Raw genomic sequence first — 22729 nt, forward strand, 5'->3', positions numbered from 1 at the left:
GAGTTCCCCGTTTCCGTCTTCGTCGCTCTTTTTCTCGCAGGTCTGTATAATTTTCGTCAGACTGCGCCGGGAACCTCTATCGACCGAAAATCCAAAGGGGTGGACTTGACAACTGTTTAACATCTTCACTTACAATTCTGATTTCGCGGGAGACGTCGCGATCCTTGTAGCGCCGGGAAATTATTCGAGGCTCGCGTATCGAGAAATCCGCTTTGCGAAAGTACCTTGCAGGATTGTAACTTTTCGATATCTTCTACGTTTTTCACCGACCCTGCCCGGGAAGAATCCTACTTACAATCTTCGAGAGGGAATCAGGAATCATCATGTGATTCCTTCGGTTGTACCGTCAGCCGGGACTCTGGTTTGGCTCTAGTCGACAGGAATACGCGACAGTTGTACTTTTCCTATTTGAATTTTAAACCAATGTAAAACTAATCCATTCGAGATTGTTGACTTGGTAGGTTTAATCCTCGATAGCATTGGTCGGTTATAATTCTTAAAAAGAATTGTAATCATGAACGTTATTTATGATAACGCTTCGAGTTAAGACAAGCCTTCTTCCTGTATAGAGTTTTCTTGTAGATGGTTGCCGTCCTTTATAATGCTTTAGCCCCTCCTCCAATCCTAGGATACTATTTCCACTACCATATCACATCCCACTTTTCAAGAATGTCTTCATACGTTTATAGAAACTCGTGAAAGGGTCGCGTGCAGTCACAGCCAGTTCCATGCAAAACACAGGTAAGAGGGTCTCGCGTGGTATCATGAAGCAGGTAGGATAAACATCGGTAACAGCCGGGGTGGTAAAGGGTAAAGAGGTTGCATTCGAAAGCAATATCTTGCACCAAATTGTGCGAGGCACGAGGCATCCCTTCCTCGCTCCCGGTTCGCCAACTGGGCTTCGTCTGGATGGGTTCGCAGCGATGCCACGGCAAACACGTGAATGTTGACTCAGCCAGCTATCAGACTCGCTACGGGCGCGCCTTATTCGAGCTGACTAAACATGCCAACTTAGATTGCCATAACACTGCGCGATGTATGTGTCCTCGGAATCTTCTACTTCCACCTGCCTCGACGTCTGTGAGCCGTTTCATCCAGTCATCCGTTTCCGAGCTCTTCGAGCGATGTCTTTAATTGCCTCCTATCCCCCTCAAATTATTGCAAACGTAGCGACTGTTCAGGGGAAAATCGTCTTACATCCCTTGATACGAGCTGGGTTTTAACAATAAGTGTCTATCTATGAGAGAGATTATTTGGTAATGAAGAGGAGCTGTCTCTGTTTAAGACGAACTACACTCGACGGTAAGGCTTTATTGGGAGAAAGGTATGCCATCCACTGGTTAGGGTTGTAATCTGCTAGCGGAACCTGGTGGATCTGTGGCGGCTAGCAGACTCGAGACTTGATGCACTGTAATTTTTAATGCGTCGTATAAACACCAGTCAGACGGAAATTGTTCTCGAGAGACAAGGTGTGCTCTTCGGACATTATCCTCGAACACGGCTTCTAATCGTGAAGCAGGGTGAACCAGTTTCGCCGTTAGTGGCCTTCGTCCGTCATTAGAATTTAAAATGCGTTTATTGGATCAGGAAGCGTCGCTCGACGCCGCTCCCATAGACTTAAACGAGGAATGAAAGCCTTTAATGGCCACCGCTCCGAAACACCTCGGCGTCGGGCGATTCCTGCCGTGTCATTGGATTTTAGAGCGGGCACGTCCTACTTCAGGCTGACATTGATTCATCTCCGTGTTCTTATCAAGCTACGCCGTTTTGACTAAATTCAACGCGACCGATTATCGTGGACGGGCACGGTTGGCTGGCCTTCAGGAACGGTCGCATTATGTAAACAAAGACTAGACACCGCCATGTCCAGATAGGTATCACGTACGACGTTCTATCAGAAATTACACGTGCACGTGACCATCCTGAGGATCCAAACCGTTTGGTGACGGATGCTCCAACGGAGCGTGACGGTTTTTGAGTTCCCCGGAACTCCATCACGCTCTTTGCTAATCTCTCTATCCGTGCAAGTGCATTGTGCGCTCGGTTGGTCACGATTCAAGCTATCTGCGTTACACTTCAATCAACATCGAAACCAATCTGTGCATTTGACTAGGGAGGAGCCCTTTCGTGCCGATAGTGGCGACGATGGTATCCTTACACGTTCTGCTTCCTTTTGAACGACGATGGTTCATGCTCAACCATCTGTTATAGCAGACCCGCCGCAAAGCACGTGTGCCGAACGCGTTGAATAGTTTCGGAACCAATTTCATTACCGTTCTTGACGTTAGCAAACAGACCTTTTTGCTTGGAAGTTTCCTACGTTTTAGAGGTCAGAAGATAGGGTGGGATATATTGCTTCGAGTAATTCGAAGATCTCTGGGGATAGTCTATGAACCACTTGCCTACATCTCCTAATATTTCCACCCCTTAAGCTTGACACACAGAGATGCCTGCTGTCTACAATGTTTGCTCACAGTGTGCCGGTTTGCTCCGCTGCCCTTTTTCCTTGACACAGAAACAACTCTTTCTCCCCCATTCTCCCCTTTCGTCGTGACAACGCTCACACGAGTATACGAGTTCGAACAACCTGACGCAAGAAATTCCGTGCCCCTTGATGAACCCGATCGTTATCTCAGATTTACCCTTTTCTTGCGATGGCTAAGCATCGCGACAAGTTCTGGCCTCGATCGATCTGGAAAATGGAGGAACAGCAGCGTGTGCGCATACGTGTGACCGATGCGCTCGGTTATGATCGACAGAGGGTGACTGTAAGTGCGCGATATAAGATCGTCGTACGGTTAGTCGTAAAACCGACGGACACGATGGAACGTGCCCCCGCTTTATTATCTGGTTTACTGCTTTAATATAATAAAACTCGAGCCGCGGGGACTGACGCGTCGCCCGCGGAAATCCTGGCTTTATCGGCTCGACTTAGCCTTGAAATCGCGAGCACGAGAACTCCCTGGGAGATTCAAACTCCCGTGACAATTCGCTACTTCTGTTTGACTTAAGAATACGTGGTTGGGTTCGGAATGGGAGCAGTGACATTTTTTAGAACAAGGATATCGATCGTAAATCGTAGAATAACCCTCCATTCTCACGGATTTTGACTCTAACGCGACGTCAAAGGTGCCCTAGAATCGCATCTGACGTTTCACACGGGCTGCCCTTGTCGTGCGAGTTCGCGCGAAATCCCAGACAGTTAATTGCGGTGTCCCGCAGACAAAATGCGTTTCCAGCTTCTGTAGCCGACACCACGCAACGAGCAGTTTCATGCCAGAGGATAGTCGTCCGGCGATAGTCCATCAAACGCTTCCGCTTTCATCAGCCGGAGGGTTCCTCCTGCCACTGGTCTTTGGCACAGCCTTTATCCTATCATTTTACAGTGAAGTGTACGACAAACAAAAATTAAGTTAAAGTAGAACTATGTTTTATCGTTGATATATTTAATCAGGAAGGGAATTGGGTTCTTGCAAGCAATATATGTTAAGGAAACTAAGAAAAGGCTATGCCAAGCAACTAATCCGAACCATCCTCCAGTAATTACATCAGAAACCAGAACTAGGTCAAAACTCATACCGCGATACAATTTTATTAAAACCACAGGTACCTTCGTACCTTTAAATAACAATATAACCATACATGTCGCGTTTGCTGGACTTCCATTTAAACCGACAGCGCTTTGAAAATAAAACGAACGAAAAGTATGCAATAAATCCTCATGCATATTAATTTCATCGCGCCGAATCACGTATCGCCCAGCGAAACAATTCGAATTTCAAAAGTCAACCTCCTGTGACGTGATTCCATCGACGATTCCGAACCATACACGCGTGTTCCCGTTCTCGTAATTGCCATCGAGCAACCGAAACGAAGACGCCGTCCCCGAGGATTTGCACGACGCGACGCAGACCATGAATTTCTGCGTAACCAACGAGATTCTCCCGTGTGTTGTCCATCGAGCTTACTGCAGGCATCGCGTTTCGAAGTCGCCCGACGGCAATTCCCGATTGAGTCGTGGCGCCGCGCGAATTACATTACCTTCTTGTACATTAGAGATACGCGTCGCGGCGCGGAAAGAAGGACGGCGCGTTGCTGGGAACAACACGGCCGATTCTTGTTCATGGGAATAGCGAGGGGCAAGGGTGGGTTGGATTACGTATTCATTCGTGATTTCGTTTGCTCGGGCTACCGGAGGCTGGCGGGAATCGGGTGCGCAAACGTACGGAAGTAAGATTCCGATTCCGAGGCATTAATTGTGCGGAGCCCTTGTATTTCCCTGTGGGCTACGTAGACAGAGGTGCCTTCCGCTACCAATCTCGAGGAGTTTCGGTTTCAGACCGATAGAAGTGGAAAGAGGGAAACGGAGACGGCAACTGGGAGCGGATCGGAGAGCAAAGAGGGGGTTCGAGCACTCGCATGCATGGAGCGTAATACAACGTAGGCTGCGGAGGTCTTGCGCTAGGTGGGGAACTACACGGGGTAATAGAATGTGCATGTAATAACCGAAGGAAATATACACCGCGCGGCCTCTCGAAAGAAGGAAGGAAGAAATAACGGAGGAAGCCGACTGCGGGAAAAGAAATTCTTCCCTTCTCCTCCGTCGCGTCTCAGAGTTTCGCCCTCGTTCTTTCCAGGGGCGCGAACGTTCTCTCGCGGATTTCGAGGGTTTATTTGCCGGAACGCGTTCGCCTTTGTCTTATTCCGAGGCAGACACGCGTCTGACGAATTGTAATGAGATTCTTTATATGCGAAAAGTGGGTTGTATTCGTTGTATGGAATAATACTCGAAGCCAGGACGGATAGCGGGAATGTTTCAAAGGCGCTTTATCTACGAAAGTTACCAGAAAGATGCCACGAAGGTGTGCCACGTACGTCTTATGTTTTCTTCCCACGTTTCAATGTTCGACACTTTTTTAGTAATATTGAATCTTTAAACTAATTTGTTAGTATTCATAGATGAAACGATGATTAAAAGAACAGGATTAATGAAACACGAAACCATGCTAATGCTCCAATGTATGAAATCTAAAATTGATATGGTAAACCTGAGATTCGTACGATACCTTCGTACCCGTTCGCATTCGAAGATTAACACTTTCGCAAAACGTTAAATAACATTTCAGCCATACCGTCGAATCTATTGCAACAACGGAGACGGAAGCAAAAACGGCGTCAGGTAGACAAAGAGCGATCCAAACGGGTAAGAAGGAATCGCTGATTTATGGGCAGCCAATGTATAATTTGCAAGTCAAATGTATGAATAAAACAACGTGGAACGGTATCGATGAAACACGGACCGCCCGAATATGAAAAAATGATCGATGGCTCGTCAAAAATTTCTACGCGTATCGCGTAGAATTCCAGAGGCGCCACGTCGTTCGTCCAATCGCCGTCCCGTTCTATTCCGTTCCCGTTTCCGTTTTCGCCCTGTGCGTCGGCCACGCCGCCTCGCCTGGCAACGAATTAAGCTGCTTTATAAAAATGTAAAAGGCTTCACGAGCGAGCCGTTTCCCAGGTAGAAACTGGTGGATCGTGGGGTAGAAACGAGCCAGTGGAAGCAGGGGGTGGACCGAACCGGGGTGGTTCGACTAGCGCCTGCGAAGCTGGGGAATCGCAAATGCGATTGGGAGCTTCATTGTTTCTAAGAGAAGGAAAGAACGCGCGAGACTTGGGAGAGAGTTTTAGTCGAATGGATCGGTGGAAAGCAACGATGGTTAGGCGTTTTCGTCGAGAGTTATATAGTTTTACCGATTCTAGAACGAGCGAGGGGATCGTATGAATAATAATCAGTTTTACCGTTTCTGGTTGTCAAACGTTTGCCCCGAATTGATTGGACGTCGTTTAGATGCGTATCGTGATACACGAGCGTGATTGTCGGCGCGATTAGGGTCGTTCCTGGAGCAACGATCTATCATCTTGTGCCTGATGAACGTTTGCGACAGGGGAAAGTTAAGCTGTACCTATCGAAGTGTGGAACTGTGTATTTCTTTTTGGCAGATGGAGCCCAAATGATTAACATTTCCGAATTATGCATTTCTCTGGGTACATATTGTTTGAAGAAGCAGAGTGCATCCTAAAATTCGTACGAGACACCTCGGGTGGTCCAAGGAGGAAGCCCAGAGGCGGAAGGGACGACGGGGTGGCACTCGCCGGTCGAGGCGCGGATGCGGGAATGATAAATCGCGGCCAGTTAGGTACGTTAGCTACATACGGCGGCGCAAGGCGAGAATTATTATTGGAGAATTTATTTCACGGGCGAGGAATTATTGCCGCCATTATGTCAGCGAGCGAACACGTGTTTTAACTGGTCCCCCCAGGTTAGCTGGTCGCCCGTGCGAAGCCGAACGAGCCTTCGCCACGCTTCACGGCCATAATGGTCATTCCTTTGAAAACCTCGAGAACGACTGCCCTCTGGACCAGTCGCTCTGGACTGGAATAGACGTGGTGTTGAAGGGATCTTTTTATCAAACCTACGTTTTGCATATACAGTCAGTTCCATAATTATTCGTACAGGATCGTAAAGGATCCAAGACATTATTCAATACAAGTAAAAAATCACGACTCCATTTTTCGATGAAATCCGTATTCTTTCAATCCACCCTAATGCAGCTGCACAGGTACCGCAAACATAAGAGGGGCTGCAAATTGCTTCGGTCGTTGTATCGATTACGAAGCTTCTTCGAAATTAGATTGGTCTCGATCGAGGCGTGGTCCTCCTTCGGTTACGAATCGCGCGACCGACGAGAGGCTCGCGTTGTTCGCTCGCCGAGCGAGGTAATTCCTCGCGTCGCGCCCGCGCACCCGGGACGAGCGAATTAATCGCAAACGAATTTATCTTTGACGCTCCGGGTTAAACTAAAACGCCCAGATATTACGGGGAAGTAAGCTCGTTAGAGGGTTTACAGCATCACCGGTGCCTCGACCGCCCCCCTCCCCCCCTCCCCGCCCCTCCTGTATTTCTCGCGTAGGTGGTAGTAGCTTGCGGTCTGGTAACCGCAGTCTCTACTGCGCTGTCGGTTGCGGATACCTCAGCCTCGTGTGCAACCTCGCGTCTGTTTTGTGCAAAGGGCTTTCAAAAACCGCGACTGCCGAGCCGTACCGACTCCCCCAAGAACAGACGCCAGCGGTACGACGTGCCAGAGGCCCCTCTAAAGCACCGTCGAATACACTTTGACGGGCACGCGTTTTCGATTAAGCTTGAAATCTACTCTTTAGCCATCCCTCTACGCTAATCTGCCACGTTGATGGAACCTACGATACCTACGATTTCAGGTCGCTCGTCGTTTCGTGCACGCGACTATTACCGTCATTTTTTTAAGGTTGTTACACGGGTTGGAAAAATACCCGTCGTTTTTGGATATGATAATATATGATTCCAAGAATCATTCCTCCCTTTAATCAAGAGATCCTAAGGGCTGGAAAGACCACTGCTGCCTTATACCCTTTCGAAGAACCCTTTGCATTCATCGATGTTAGTCGCCTATCGTGCAACCCCAGCCGGATAGAAATATAGAGATTTTCGGAATTGGATCGGGGAGAGAGGCTATGAATTCGATTATCGGGAAGCACGTGTATTTGTGCACCTTCGCCCCCAATCCCTTTTCGCTGCTTGGCCCGACTAATCAGTAATTAGAATCGGTGGATATACGTGCGTCTATCCCTTCGTGGCAGACCTTCCGCTCCACGTGCAGCCCTCCCCGTAGACCCTCTTCTAGACTGCTGATTAATATTAACCACGTTAGTCGCGCTGTTGTGATTAATATGACGTATCGATCGACGTTATCTAAGTGAATAATTAATTCGAGATTGTACATGCAGTCGGCGCGCGCGTATAGTCGTTACGCAAGGGGCACGTTTCCGTATCGTCTTGAATACACGTGTGTCTGCTTGACACACTGAGTGATTCGAATTTGGCGTCGCGGAAATTTCACCGTGATTATTATTGCGACGGCGTGTAACGCGCGCAGCGAGTTCCATTGTTATTAGGTGGAAGCACGAGAAACGGGATATGAGATACGCTGAGTTAGTCACGGAGAATGTTTTTTTCCTTGTACTCTCGTGGCTGATTCTTCGTACTTTTTGGGACTGATTGATAGTCACGATAAATTGATATCATAGATGAGTGTTGCTTCGGAAGAAGAAGTTTAGAACAAGAATTTTTGTGGGAAAGCTTGAATATCTTCCAGAGTGGCCACTATTGTATTTATAGTTAAACCTGATAATAAATACAGCACGAATTGCGATAAATTCCAATCGCACGTTACTCAAACATTCGCATACATGCTTCGTAAATACACTCCTGCTCTTAATCTTAAATAAAGTCATTGAAAAGCGATTTAAATTTCCTCAAAATATCACCGTATTTACAAACGCAATAAATCGGCACCGTTCGCGATTAATTCGGTTTCCATCAGTGGGATAAAGTTTGCATTAGCACGATGATGCATACATGATAGTTTGAACGAGCTGTTGGAAGAACTAAAACACGTGGATACGAAGCTTTAATTGAACTGCGTCGGCCGATCGATCTGTCAGGACTGTCCTTCCTATCCGAATCAGACCACACGCATATATCAACTAAATTATATAGTTGCAACGTGCACGGGAAACTATGTTTAACGGGACGCCATTAAAAGCGTTGCAGGAGCTAAAAACGGGTAACACGTGAAGCGAATCAGGGTTTCTCAAACTGTGCTTTCTAATACATAGTATCAATAACGAAAGAACGCCTTTGGATATTGTAGTTCTGAAACTCGTATATGAATCGTTCACTGCACAACACCACTTTTTGAAAAATCTTAAATTTTTTACACCAACGAAATAACTACACGACGGGTTTATCATATTCCGATTCACAGATTCGCTTCGAAAGGAAGTCTGGCATTTCTTCGAAAAATTTCCCTCGCCGTGGATTTCCAGTTTTTTTCTCACCTCAGACGTCCAATTCGATTTCGCGCGCTCGAGTGGGGGAACTCTCCACGACCCTGCAGGAATTCATCGACAATAGATAAACGGAAATCCCCAGGTTCGGTCGCGCGAGGTGAAAAATATCTCCGACGATGTCTCGACTTTTCCCTGGCCCCTTGCTCGCGATACGCTCGGCCCGAGTACCGTTGTATTCGCGTACAACGGAAAATTGGCCGTAGAATATTTACGAGGCGGTCTAACCTCCTCTCGGCTTCGAACATCGCTGCCACCAATACCACTGAAGTCGACTGCCGAGTCGAGCTAGACAGCACCTTTTGTGACCGTCGTGGAGACGAAACGGTGCGCGTCGCAGGTGTGCGCGTGTGTGGATGTCGGTGTGCGGGTCTCGCACTCAGATTCAAGATTCTATACGACCGCTACGGGGATGCACGAAGATAGCGGGTCGAACAAAAGAAGGACTCTCCTCTTTTACACATCCAGGCGGGCGCGAACATCCAACCATCCACACACACGGTCGTCGTTTGCTGTAGCAAAAGGGGAAAAGTGGCTGGGGCTCGGGGCAGGGGATGAAACGCGAGGGCGAAGAGGGCGGCGAAGAACTGAAGTTGCCGGGCAAGGAACGCAATCGAGTGGGATTAAACCTTCTCGATTGCTTCCAACTTCACGCGAGCTCTTTCGCCCTCTCCCTGTCTCGTTCCTCTGCTACCTTCGTTCGACCCTCTGTCTTCTCTATTTCTCGCCCGACCAACCCCACCCTCCACCCACGTTGGTTCCCCCATTGCGGTGAAAAGACGTTTGATAGTACGGCGAAGGAGGGGATCGAGTCAATTCGAGTCGATTCTATCCTTCGAGCTCTCCTCGGGTTAATTGGACATTTTTTATTGTCAATTTGTGATTGAGATCGCGGCAGCCTTTGTCGCGCAATCCGACGGAAGGAGAAAACCCGAAATGGCGCTTTGTCCGGCAGCTCGCATTAGGACACCCTTTGTCCCTTATCAGGCGACGGGAATGCGGTACGGTTTCTACTCGAAAGAGCCGTTTTCCTTCGATCACCGAAACGTTACGCTTCCCGTCGTCCTTGCCCGCATTCTTCTTCTTCGACTACGCCGTGACCCTTGAAGACTCGCTTCCGACCGAGTAATTCGTACTCGTAAGTAGCTAACGGATTTTATTTACCAACTCCAAGATTTCGTCGTTCTTAAAGCACGATAAATTTTGTTTCCCGTCACCGTGCAACACTTAACCGAGGAATGCGAGTTGAGGAAGACAGAAGGAATCTACACATCTCGAAGACTTTAGATATAGTACTAAACGATACTGGCGAGTTCTATAAATTTGCCCCTTCATTCGAATCGTCGAACCAGACGACTAGAAATCCTCCCACGTCTCTTCCGTGAACAATTCCGTCGAAAAAAAATAAAATCAAAAAACGAAACAGTTTAATTTTCGCAAAGCCAGACGCCGCGCGACGAAACCGCTTTTGATACTCGGCGTTCCTGCGTCGTTTCCACGGGTCCCGGCGTCGCGATGCCAAACGATTCGCGAAAAATCGTCCAGGCGATGTTTAGCTTTTCCTGGGAAAGCGAAAAAGGCGGGCACGGGCGAAACGCGGCAAAGGGATAGTATGACTGAAGAGCGACAGGATAAAGCGACAGGCGTGCGCGAGAGAAACGAGTTTCCGCTTTGCTACTTTCGTCAGTGCATCGCAAACACCGGCAAGAAAGAAAGATAGCGCTGTGAAAGGAAGAGGAACGGGCGGCGGGAGGGAGGGAGGTAGGGACTGGCTCGCTTCACAGGTCTAAATCGCGGACTCTTCTTTTTTTTCCTACATGCTTACATGGAGAAAGCCCTGAAATATTAAGCGTGCAATTACCAGACCCATTCACCGTGATGCAACGCTGAGACACGCGTCGGTAACGCACAGAGCGAAAGAGAAGGACGCGACGCGATGGAGAAAGAAGCGTCAGGGGGTTGGAAAAGGGGCGAGGAAGCTCTGCTGGAAGTCGACGAAAGAACAGAGGCACGCGCACATACTACGTTTCGTTTCGTTTCTCCTACCAACCTTCCCTTCTCTCTCTCTCTCTCTCTCTCTCTCTCTTTCTCTGCATGTCGATTCAATGTGATGATAAAAAGCGCGCTAGGCAAAAACTGAAAAGCTTTTCGAGACCGCCGTGCTCGGATTGAAGCGTGCGAGCGTGACGAGAGAACGCGAACCTGTGTGCCGTCACATTGTTCCGAGCTTTGTTCGCGATGCACCGCCGTCCATCGCGCGCCCCGCTATCGTTAAGTCGTCGTTAAAGCACGACGCTGTTAAGTATATTAGACCGGGGGTTCTCAACGGAGGTCGTATGGCCCCCTCCCCCCAATGAGGTCGCGATGTACGTTTTGAAGAATACGAGCGAAACATGTGAAATATTAAAGCAACTTTTTCGAAGAAGGTAGTTTGAAAAAGGTAGATTTTTTGAGATTTACTAAATTACAAAGAATATTGAAGTGAAATATTTGAAGCTTCCGTGGCCTGGTTCGTAGGTAGACTAAAGGAGACACCAACTTATCATAAAGCAGAAAATTGATTTTTGAATGAGTTATTAAAGCTTTTAGTACCACTAGTCAATTATTTTCAGCCCCCGGTGAACGAATTCTTCCATTTTTCGCTCTTCTTTGTCCTCGCGTAAACATTGGGTCGAATTAACGAATGGGGAAACCCAAGCATATAATGTTTCCTATTAATAATGTTTCGGTACAAGCAGTCCATTAGCATCTACGTCAGAGCCTCGTTTATATCTCGATCCCGGGAGCAGCTCAGCGTCGAGAAATCATTTTTCATTACGAGTAATTGCAACTTTATCGGAATGCTCGATTCCGTGGGCGCGACTCCGCGTGCGTCAACGTTTTCGTTCCGTATGATTTATGACTCGCAGCGCGGCACAATTTTTCCAGGCGTTCGTGCGGGCTCTTCCGCGGGACTAGAAATTTTTCGCTAAAGTCCCGCGACGCGGAATGCAAATTTTCGCAAAGCTCGCGCGTTCGTTCGTGCCCGCGTCGCTCCCGTCTGAGATTTTAAAAGCGAGTATCCGAAATAGATCACGCTCCCGGGTACACGGCCGCCGTTTCCACAAAGAAAACAAATTACACCGCGTTTAATGGACACCTCATGAATATTCAAAAACTTCGCCGTTATACCTGTTGAGCGCCGCCTGTGCCTTCAGGCTTATATTCGTTCCCTTATTCTTTTAATCCTGCCACTCGCGTTCCGTCGCCACGATTACATCGCCTCCTCCATTGTTGTCGCTCGTAAATCTCCCTGGGACCTCTCTCTGCTCGGTGTATTTATTGAATTTGGGGTATTTATCTCCAACGCCAATGTCTCTTATGTTCTCGGTGTCTTTTGCATTGTTCTCTTTACTTTATTTTTTATTTAATTGTTTTAGGGTCGCAATTAGTTTCAGGTCTCTCTAGGTTTAACGTTCGCACCACTTTGTACATGTATAATTTTGTTTAGATGATCTAACGAAAGAGTAAAAAGTAACAGCTCAGAATTGCCTTATAAAATCTTTTTCAAAAGAAATGAAATCGTGTATGAAATATGAGTAACGAAGTTAAAGAATTCGTTCGACTATATCGTACAATTCATGTATAAATTATAGTACAGCGCACGCGACACCACGAATTATTTCAAACGTACCTATAATATAAAGCTCCATGCTTCCACAACCGTCGAGGTAATGCAATACCGTGAGTGTCTCTTGACTAAATGTAAGTCGCTCGTAACTCGAGTTCCAGCTTTTAGACCCATATATACAACTTGTAATCTTGGGCGGGAAACAATGGAGTTTCTTACTCACTGTACACAACTTCTAAGAGATGGGGGAGTGAGGTATGAGTGACTTAAAGCAACACGACGTACACTAGTCACTAACACCCTACGGGCAGATGTTATTGCTCCAAGTTTGTACTGCAGAATCTCGAAAATATAGGGAGTGTGGACTAACTAGGAGCAAACGTTACTCAGGAGTGAATCTGTGTCGATGGAAGATGTCGAATATTTGACATTTAACTACCAAAATTAATACATGTTATTTCTTCAGTGAAACCAATTCTCAGTAACGATTCTCCGCCTCGCACATTGGTACCGGTTTCGATTTCCTTACAACGCAAATCGCTACTGCGCTAGGCGAGGGGCTAACGACGTTCCCGGAACAAAAGCATGGCACGTCGAAAAATCTGGCTGTAGCGTGACGCTGGTAGTTCAACCAAGGCTCTTTTCTCTAAACCGCAGGTAGTTCTATCCACCAAGTAAAGTGTCGTTCCGAAAATAGCTGACACTCTCCTCCTTTCGTTCGACTGCTGGGAAACGATGGAAAGGCAGGACAGGGTGGTACGTGTATGCGTGAAAACCCGCGATAGAGGAGGAACGAGTACGCGGTGGGCGACGATGGAAACGTAAAAGTGGCGAGCGCGCGGGCGCGTACGCCCGCTTACACCTCTACGCTGATACGCGTGACGTATCCGTGTACGAAGAAGAGCAAGGGGCTGGAGCGCATCACGTATACCTATACATTATCTAGCAGCCATTTCGGTGGCATCATGGCGTGGCTCCCCGAGTTTACGGGCTGCTCCATCACGCGAGAGCTTAGCTTATCTCAATGCGACACAACATATCTGAGGCTTCCGTCTCCCGCCAGCGGAGAAACTACTGACGGTAGCGACAGGTGGCAGCCAACGTGCGATGCGCGGTCAAACGATACCCAGCCGCGGTGGACACCACGGTTTCGAAAGTTCCGTCGAAGATTAACCCGACGATTTATTTCGTTACCGAGGGACAGTATATTCGCTGACCATTTCGCTCCGGGACCCGGAGTCATTGCGACCGTTTTATGCCTTGAGATATTCGGACAACGGTTAATCGCGAGATACCGTGATAACGTTTACCGTGCGAGAGCTTTACGGGACTTCTTTCTCGGTCCTGGCTCTCTTCTGCGACTTTACTTCCCGGTAATCGCGCCTGGTCCGTACTGGGGGGTCTATGTTAACAAGGGGAGGGTCAGTGGTTGACGACGACTGTAGTAAAATGGGGATGGAGAGAGAGGTTTGGGTTACGATGCCGTGTTCTTCCAGGGTTAGATTAGGGCATGGGCTTCGAGGGGTTGCAGATCAAGAGCCTTTGCAGATTTAGTGGGAGAGTCCCCGTGAAGATTTGAGGTACAAGCATGAAACTCTTCAGGCGTTTGGTATCTGGGCTCTTGTGGTAAAGAATAGATCAACTTTTGTATTACTTGATGTTTACCAATACAGATTTACGTTAATTTGATTATAGGTAACACGTTTAAGCCGTCTAAAGAATTTCTGAATGAAATAGACTAAACAAACTAGTAGACACGCGTTACTGTTGATCGAGCGCCGTTACTTTGTATCAATTGGTACTAAAAAGACACCATCGGATCGAAGGCACCGGTTTTAAATCCGGATGTTTTTCAGAAACGATTGTATAAGTCGATGGAGAGGACCAGCGGAGACCGAGTAGGGCAATAAAATTGATCACCTCGAAATCCGCATGATAGGAGGAAAAGAAGAGCGGGGTGGGGTACGACGGGGTAGGAGGGAGGGGATGGGACTGGGGAGCATTAAAGTGCTTTGCGCTCGGTCGAGCTACGAATTTCAATCTGAAGCCTCGAAACGATCGACCCTCCAGTCAGAATAGACCGGGATAAAAGAGAGATTATCGGTTCGTACCTTTTGAAAACTGGAGATACCGAACTTTTTCATATCTCTAAAACGACCGGCTGGTGACTCTGTTAAGTACCCGTGATCAGACAGAGAAGCGCATTCACGCTCGCAATCGAGAACGCAGTCGCTTTTAAGCACTTCAGGAGACACGCTGATGCTTTTCGTCGCGTTTGAATTTAGCCATTGCAGAGATCGAACGGCCCGAGGAACCTGTTAATCCAGAGATGTGATAAACATATTGGCTTCGTTGGGTCCTCGATAACTGCACGACTGTTTTCTTTGGGTTTGGAGTGGTCAGGTATCGGTACGATAACACCTGCTGTATCACTGAGACAAGGGTGGGCCTGAGACTTTTTTGCAAATGCAAATGCTCTCATCAAAGAGGAGATGCTTACTGATTACCAATATGAAGGACAAACATGATCAATGTACAAGATGTTCCAAGAGATAGCAAAGGGTTGAGAAAAACGGATCTGCACCGGCGAGCAGAGGCTTCCCGTCTTTCTGACAACCTTTCACCAGGTCGAACGGCTCCTCGAAGAAATCCCAAAGACACCGCTCGTGGCGTGTAACGATAAGAGGCGTCTCCTTTACAGGGCAGCTCGACTTGCCTCGCGGAACGTGATATTTTTCCGCTGAACGATAACATTACACCACCGTCACTCCGTTGCCCGGCTCTGTCCGGTGTTGCCAGCCATAAATGCACTCGGATCCTCGCGGTATCTGTCACCGAATGACGCGTATGATCCCTGACTCCGGCCAGCAGGAACCTTCAGGGACGAAGAACGCTGTACAGACACTGGACGCCACTTACGACGCGCAAACATACCCACCCCTCCCCGCCCCTCTCGCGGCCCCGACCCCCTTTTCTAGGCTGTCGGTACGTATAGCCGCGAGGCTCGCCAGCTGAAGAGAAAGTGGGCACGTCGGCCAGCAAGACGAAAGAAGAGAGGTTCCACGATGTTTCAGTGGAAGGTTGCGAAGGTCCTCGGGGTTGGACTGTGTCCACAAGGGTGCCACGGGTGAACTGTCGGTGGGAGGGGGTGTTCCAGAGTACACACCCCGTATAACCAACGAGCCGTCGCTTTGAATAACCTAGCCGCGTATAAAATGCATGGGATTTCGCTCTAATGCCGGCCAGGGAGTTTGCCAGGGAGCGTATTTAGTCCCAAAAGATGAATGTAACAGGTCTCTTTTGACCCGCCCACCAAGAAAGGAAATGGGAACCGAAAGTATCCAAAGGATGTACGTGTAGTGGTCGTGGTCCTTGCTCTACTCGGAATCGCAAATTGGTCTTTCGGGGAAAGCTCGTCGCTGTCGCGCGAACCTTAGCGATCCTTACAACTTTTAATGCTTTGACCTCGAGATTTCGCCCCGAGCGATTCACGGGGACGGGCATGCGCTTGCTTTACCCTGACCGACTCGATCTCTGACGCATTGGATCAACGAAAACGAGTCTCGATGAAATGATTAGTTGCTACAGTTGTACGAAGCCACGTCGAGCCATTTCACGGTATATAAACGATGATTCGCTACGATTGTTAGCTACATAGAAGCGGATCATCGGAGCCTGGACGCAACGCCGACCGAAAGGAGATGCGGCGTCGCACCCCTTGGTTGGGGGTGGATCATGCAACGAGCAACGTTGATACACCACGAACGGCAACGACCGGTCGACTAGCCGGGTATCTCTCACTCGACGAACAAAATAAAACGACCCCGCTGAAAGAAGGTACGTGGGCGGTTGCGAGGGCACCGGAGGTAGAGATGATACTAGACGAGGAGACGAACCTGGGGAGGGGCGAGCGTAGAGGAGCTGAACACCCTAGGGAGCCGGCAGCTCGTTACGCTAGACGTGGCACAGCTCTCTTTCTCCTTTCTATTCTCTGCTCCTGGGCTTTCCTTCGCCTCCCCATTCTCCCGGTTCTCCTCCTACCCTAAACCTCTCCTCTTTCCTCGCGGGCCTCTTAAACCTTGATCCTTTTGCACATGTATCTCCATCCTCCTCTCGCCCTTGCTCTCAACGCCTCACGCTTTTGAGGTAACGGCGGTCTGAATAATGTCCCGCGTATACGCTTGTCTCTATATGTACGTATCGCTACTCGGTAACAAGTGGATATTATGCTGACGCTATTGCTACCCTGTACCGCTCCTGGCCCTGGTTAAGGGGACGCTCCGACATCCACGGCGATTACGTTTCAAGCGCCGCGCCAGCCACCATCCCCCGAAAAACCGTGAGCAATTTTCTAGACCAGGCATGTCGCCCGGGCATGACCCTTTTCAACGCTGAATTAATCAATGGCCGTTGGTCTCCGCGTTGAATTCGTTTTCGGATGTATTTGTTGGCGAATGGACGGGACTCCAAGCTTGTGGGCATTTTAGGAGTACAGATTTTCGTGGCAATTAAGCTGGTTCAATCATTGAGACGAATATTCGACCGGTTTGAAATAAAGAAAATTTCGATAATTAATCGTCCCAATGAAACCTAAGGTCGAAAAATACAAAATACATATGAATTTGATCTTTTAAACAATTGTAAAAAAAAAATCATCCAATGAAATTGATCTTTCATATTGTTGCAGGTATCTCTAAAATTACGAAGAAATTTCTCGAGGAGAAACGTGCTTGAAAATTCTCCTCTTGACGACTAGTGGCATTAAAAACATTTTTCAGTGTCGTAAAGCAATTATACGTCTGTGTCCCACGACATGGTAGGAAAGTATGAATTGGCCTGCAGGGAAATGCTCCTTTCATACGCTTGCAGATCAGCTACACAGTGCGAGACTGGTTGCTATAACGATGCATTTGTTTGCAATAGGTATGATGTTTTCCCTTATTCGTTGGATCGCGCTCCTTGAATTTTCTTTGGAATTTTGTCCTACGCTTCGGTTCAATTCCAAATACGAATTAAGGTGGATCTATACGTTTCTCTTGACCATTTCGTGCAGTTCAGTTGATGTTCGATCGGTATATGTATTCGAAAATTTTTCGTGCATTGGATCATCCACTCGTTAAATGGAAATTAGAATTTTAATTATATAATGAAATATTTCATAACGGACTAAAGTCCAACTAAGTATCCAATTCTTCAACAGTGTTTCAAATTAATTGCTACACAAATTGGTATACAATTTCCCTCGTCTCTGGAACAAACTGGGTCGATTCCACAATTTGGTGTGCCAAGATCCGTTCTCTGCCATTAAATTCTCTCTCGAAATTCCCGATTCTTCGCACTGTAACGCTCGCAACATTTTCCAACGCGAAGGCGTTCAGAGATTCCACAGTCCCTTATTATAATACCAAATTTTTGGAAGCTCCGGTAAATCCCAGTCGTCTCCAGTGGCAAGCTTTAAGCGCGGTTGATACGGCGAAACGTAACTTTGACGTTTATTTAGACCCGGTGCACCGATTCACGAGCGGTCCGTGAACTTTGCCACGATATTGCTCGTCTTTAATCCCCTCAACGGAGGTAGAAATTTAGTGTCGAAAGTTCGTCAACCCCCAAAACACATGTTAGAGCCGATGAACTTTACGGAGAAAATGGCTGCGCCACAAAGTTCATTGAAATGTCACCGAGTGTTCCTGCGCTACAGCCTGTCGTAACAACCTCCTCGAGACCGCGTGCCGGAAGCGCTTTGTTACCGCACTTCCGGGCTAGCGGAAATGGCGCAATGCGCTTCCGACATGGTGGAAAAGTAGCGACAGTCATTACCGAGTCCTCCAGGAACGCCTCAACGTCTCACTCCCCTCCCCGCCGGTTACTTTTCTTCATATTCCTTCTTTAGCCTATTGTTTAACTGAAAGAGTCGGAAAGGGAAACGGAACGATACGAGAATCGAGGAAGGAGAGTATCGATAGCGAGGCTACTGTTTCAGAATCTTAGAAGTAATTTGAAGTAAATCGATATTCCACGAAATGAAGCCTCCGAATATCATATCAAACACTTACTTTTTATTTTCATCGGAATTTGTCCATCTTCGATTGCGGAGAGTTCTACCCTTAATCCGCGAAAGTGACTCTTTGAACGCTCTCCAATCTAATTTCACGATCGAGCGTAAACCTTTGCTCTCAAATCGAAGCTTTCCACGGCAAGATGGCTCGTCTAACGGGCGATTATAATCGCGGTTATGATTTGCTCCTCGGTTTACGTCCACTTCGAGCGGGTACGCTGTTCGATATCGATGTAAAAGGGAATTTCCTTAAGAATGGCTATACGATGACATCTATTATAGCGTCGAGTTATCGCACCGCGGATCGCGCCAGACGTGCCAGTATCGTATTGCGCACGCGGCCGAGCGGAGTTCCTGGCACCGCTCCCGAATTCGAAACGGAACGCGTGCATTCGTATTACTTTTTCGAACGAGCTCCGCGGCTAGACGAAGAGGAACGGTAGGAACAGAAGAAGAGAGGGTTCGAGGCCAGCCCAGCCAACGCCATTTTATGAAAATTGCACCGCCCGTTCCAGCTGCCCCGAGCGTTCAGGCGAAATATGTTACTTCCATCTCGCGATTAATGGTCGTTATTTTATTTCGAATACGCGCGCGCGCCTCTACGAACGTCCAAGCCGAACTCTCCGTCGAAAACTGGATCCACCGACCCCGAGTACCGTTGATTATCCTTTTTTTTTTTAAGTAGACAACGTACCATCTAGGAGTCCTTGAAAATTTGTCGATGATACAAAGGACTGATTCGAATTTATTTATGTTAATCTAGTTGAGGAATGTATTTAGGATTAACCCAGCCAGTGATGCCTTAAACAACCAACTTCCAAATTTCCCCAAAACGATTCTCTATCGGAAGGGACGAATTTTCCACTGTGCTCTTCGAATAATAGCGCAAATTGGGGTGGCCCGTTATAGGAGGAGTCTTTGAAACTGAAATAACAAAATTTTCATCGAGGCAATCCGACCGATCGAACGCCAGCCTCGTTAATATCCCAGATACGTGATTACCGGGGCGGTCGGCGTTGAATCGTGATTTTCCCGGTCGTGTCATAATTTATGCGTTTCCGGCTTTCGGCGAGGGAATGGAATAAAATTGTCGTGGCGTAGCGGTTTTTGTAAAAAAAAAAAAAAAAAAAAATGTCGCGACGACGCGGCAACAAGAGCCGCACAGACGGATTGGTGAGCAGTGAAAAGAGCTTGGTGAAACGAGATCGACGGAGCATCGAGCCACGGGGAGGGGGATGTGTCGGTTAGGGTCCACGGAAGAGGGAGGGAAAGCGTACAATTAAAATTAGCGCAATTCAGTCACTCGCCGGTAATTCGCGTGCCTGGCATTTATATTATTAAGCCGCGCAAATTTCTCTCGCCTTTCCACCTCCGTCCTTCTCCTATGCGCGAATACATACGCGTACGTGACCCCGACGACCTACCCTTCGCTGCACTCTGCCTCTTCCCCTTTTGATACGGTTCCGTCCTCGCCGCCCGACCCCTACTTTGGACGCTTCAGACTCGCGCGACGAGAGTTTCGGCCGTTAGTCACCCGTCCAAGTAGACAGGGAAGAAAATAATTCCCGGTTTTTGAAATTAATTACACCTAATCGCTGTCGTTACGAGCACGGGACGGACTGCTTTATTATCCTCTCTCCAGTCTCGGTATCTTGATCGCTCGTTTCTCTTCTCTGTTGCTTTGTTATTCGGGTTCTAATGATGGCATCTATTTGTAAGGAGCTTTGGAGGCGTAACAATCGAAAATAAAGATTCTTACCTTTGGATGTGTTCTCCTTGGAAACGCTACTTTCGGGTCGATCTGTAACAGAAAAAGAAGCGAGAACATTAGTAATCTGTTAATGAATGTTTCCGCGATACACAATGGTTTATTTTGTAGTTCGTGCAACGTAAAGATTACTTTCATTCGCAAGAAACTAGTGGTCTCCAGTTTCATAAGTAGTATAGTACAGTATGCAGTCAGTATAGGGTCACCACTAGTCAGCCATCGGAGGTTTCAACAGAATTGAATGGCAACGCAAACAAGATTATTTAGAATACATTCCACACGAATAATTGTTTTTAATAATTGTTTAATAATAATAATTGTTTTCAATTAAAAGCACTGTAACAGACTTTTATCTTTAAATCGCGTTACAATCCCAACAAACTTAAGAACTCGTAAATCGTGAGTCCAAAAGGGACCATTCCGATATTGAACAAGTAGGACAAGAGATGTTGGAAAAGGTTAAACAGAAGTGGAAAACCAAGAGGCAAACGCGACTGAGGTGGAATTGGAACAAACGGAAGCGAAGAAACCGTCTGTTTTCCCCGTTGGAACTCCTATTACAATTAATTACCGAGTAATAAAAAGTAGTTGCTCGAAAACTCTGAGTGGAAGCCGCGAAGGGTTCGCGAAAGGAGATCTCGCGGGCTGCTATCGGTAACCGGTCGACCAACGAAACTCTCAGCTTTGTCTACCACCCTCCATTCTGTTCAGCTCCCTATCTTCGGCCACAGGGACGAGCAACCAGGTCGGATGTAACCGCACCTTACGCTTTACGTGGCTAAGGAGCACAAAACCCACCTCCTTGGTGGAAGGGAGCCACCAGTGACGGATATGGATCTATCAGAGCCTGAAGCCTACTCTGGGAGGGCACAAGAAATTTTGAAAATATTTTTGAAACAATTGTGAGAACGTACATGTATCAAATAGAGAACCATATTAAGAATATAAATAGCACACGTAATAACCATCATGTTACCGTCCATTCTGAGACTATAAGAACTGCATACACTACAATTCTATCCATTTTAAATAAAGTTGAAAAAAATTAAGAAGTTACGCAAACGAATCATACTATTCCTCAATAGTAAAATAATTACTTTCCACGATTTCAAACGGTAGCTAAGTAAGAATTGAACAGGTTAACAATTCCTGGATATCTCCTTTAACGTAGGGACTCGAAACGTCGAAGAATCGTTAGTTTCACGGTAGATTCGTCCCTGGAAACGACGCCGCGAAGCCGTAGAATTCCCAGCGCAGCCGCGACGTAAATTTTCGGCGCGAAATCGAGCCGCTCGAGTGTTCGAGCCGGCTTCCCATGTGACCTTACTCCGAACTTACGTGCGTGAAGCTACGCGGAAACGTACGTGACCGCAAAGACGTCGTTTCACGGAGCGGCGAACCATTCGGGAACTTTAAACTTCCAACTGCTTTCCCTGGGAAATCTTCGCAAACTGAGACCAACCTCCCGCTAGGCTAGTTTTACATGCGAGCGAGACGACTACGTCTCGTACATTATTCGAATTATAATCGATTTTAACTGGAGTCGCAAATACTTATTAGGCATTTTCTGTGCTCCAGGTATTTAAAAGTCAGTTATCATTTTTCAATCTACAGCTTCGTTTTCGAGGTATGATCTATCAATTGCCATTCATGGAATAAATACTATTTACTAAGTTACCCAATATTCTGCTGTATAACGTTCTACTGCAATACAATTTGCTGTAGACTATACATATTATTTCATTTAATGCGTTTTTGTAAGATATCGACCAACTTTGTAGGGCACACTTTCTGTCGCCATGAATTTAAATTAAAATGCATTCTACCTCCGTTTACGAGAAAATATCCAACTGTCTTCATTTACATACAAGGACGAGGTCCAATAACAGTTGGAGGCATACATTAAACATTTAATTTCCGACCAATCGTCGAGGGTGCTGATTCGGCGACTTTTTATCGAGGCCGACTTCCTCGTGGCATTCCAGAAAGTGGGTCACTTTTCTTGTTTTTATCGCTCGAGTCAGGACGCCGAGCTGGGAGATTTTTTATCGTATCAACTTCTTACAATGTATTTTTCTAGACCAACACTGGCATCGAAAATATTTGCTGCAGTTGTCCACGTTTCACGGTCCTATCTCGAAATTAAATCAATTTCCATGCTTGTAAAATAACTGATTCCAATATTATTATTCGATCACGATCTTAGTTACGTAAAAGAATACTATTTCGTTGGATGTGAGAATATCATCTTAAATAAAAACCTTCTTCAATTATATTCTATTCCCTGTATTCAAGATAGCTTACTTTACAGCTACATACTTATATCGAAACACGGATGCATCGACAGGTTCCC

General features: G+C 47.1%; 1 protein-coding gene across 6 annotated transcripts in view; it reads right to left on the reverse strand.

Moving 5' to 3' along the window:
- Positions 1-22729, reverse strand: part of LOC128873116 (RNA-binding protein Musashi homolog Rbp6) — a 760808-nt gene that overhangs the window by 262099 nt on the left and 475980 nt on the right. For all 6 annotated transcript variants that reach the window (XM_054116431.1, XM_054116430.1, XM_054116427.1 and 3 more), the window contains exon 5: positions 20368-20409. In XM_054116431.1, the coding sequence (XP_053972406.1) occupies positions 20368-20409 (42 nt within the window). The remainder of the gene's footprint in view (positions 1-20367; positions 20410-22729) is intronic.

This window comes from Hylaeus volcanicus, chromosome 3, assembly GCF_026283585.1.
Source record: "Hylaeus volcanicus isolate JK05 chromosome 3, UHH_iyHylVolc1.0_haploid, whole genome shotgun sequence".
NCBI classification, from domain to species: Eukaryota; Metazoa; Arthropoda; class Insecta; order Hymenoptera; family Colletidae; genus Hylaeus; species Hylaeus volcanicus.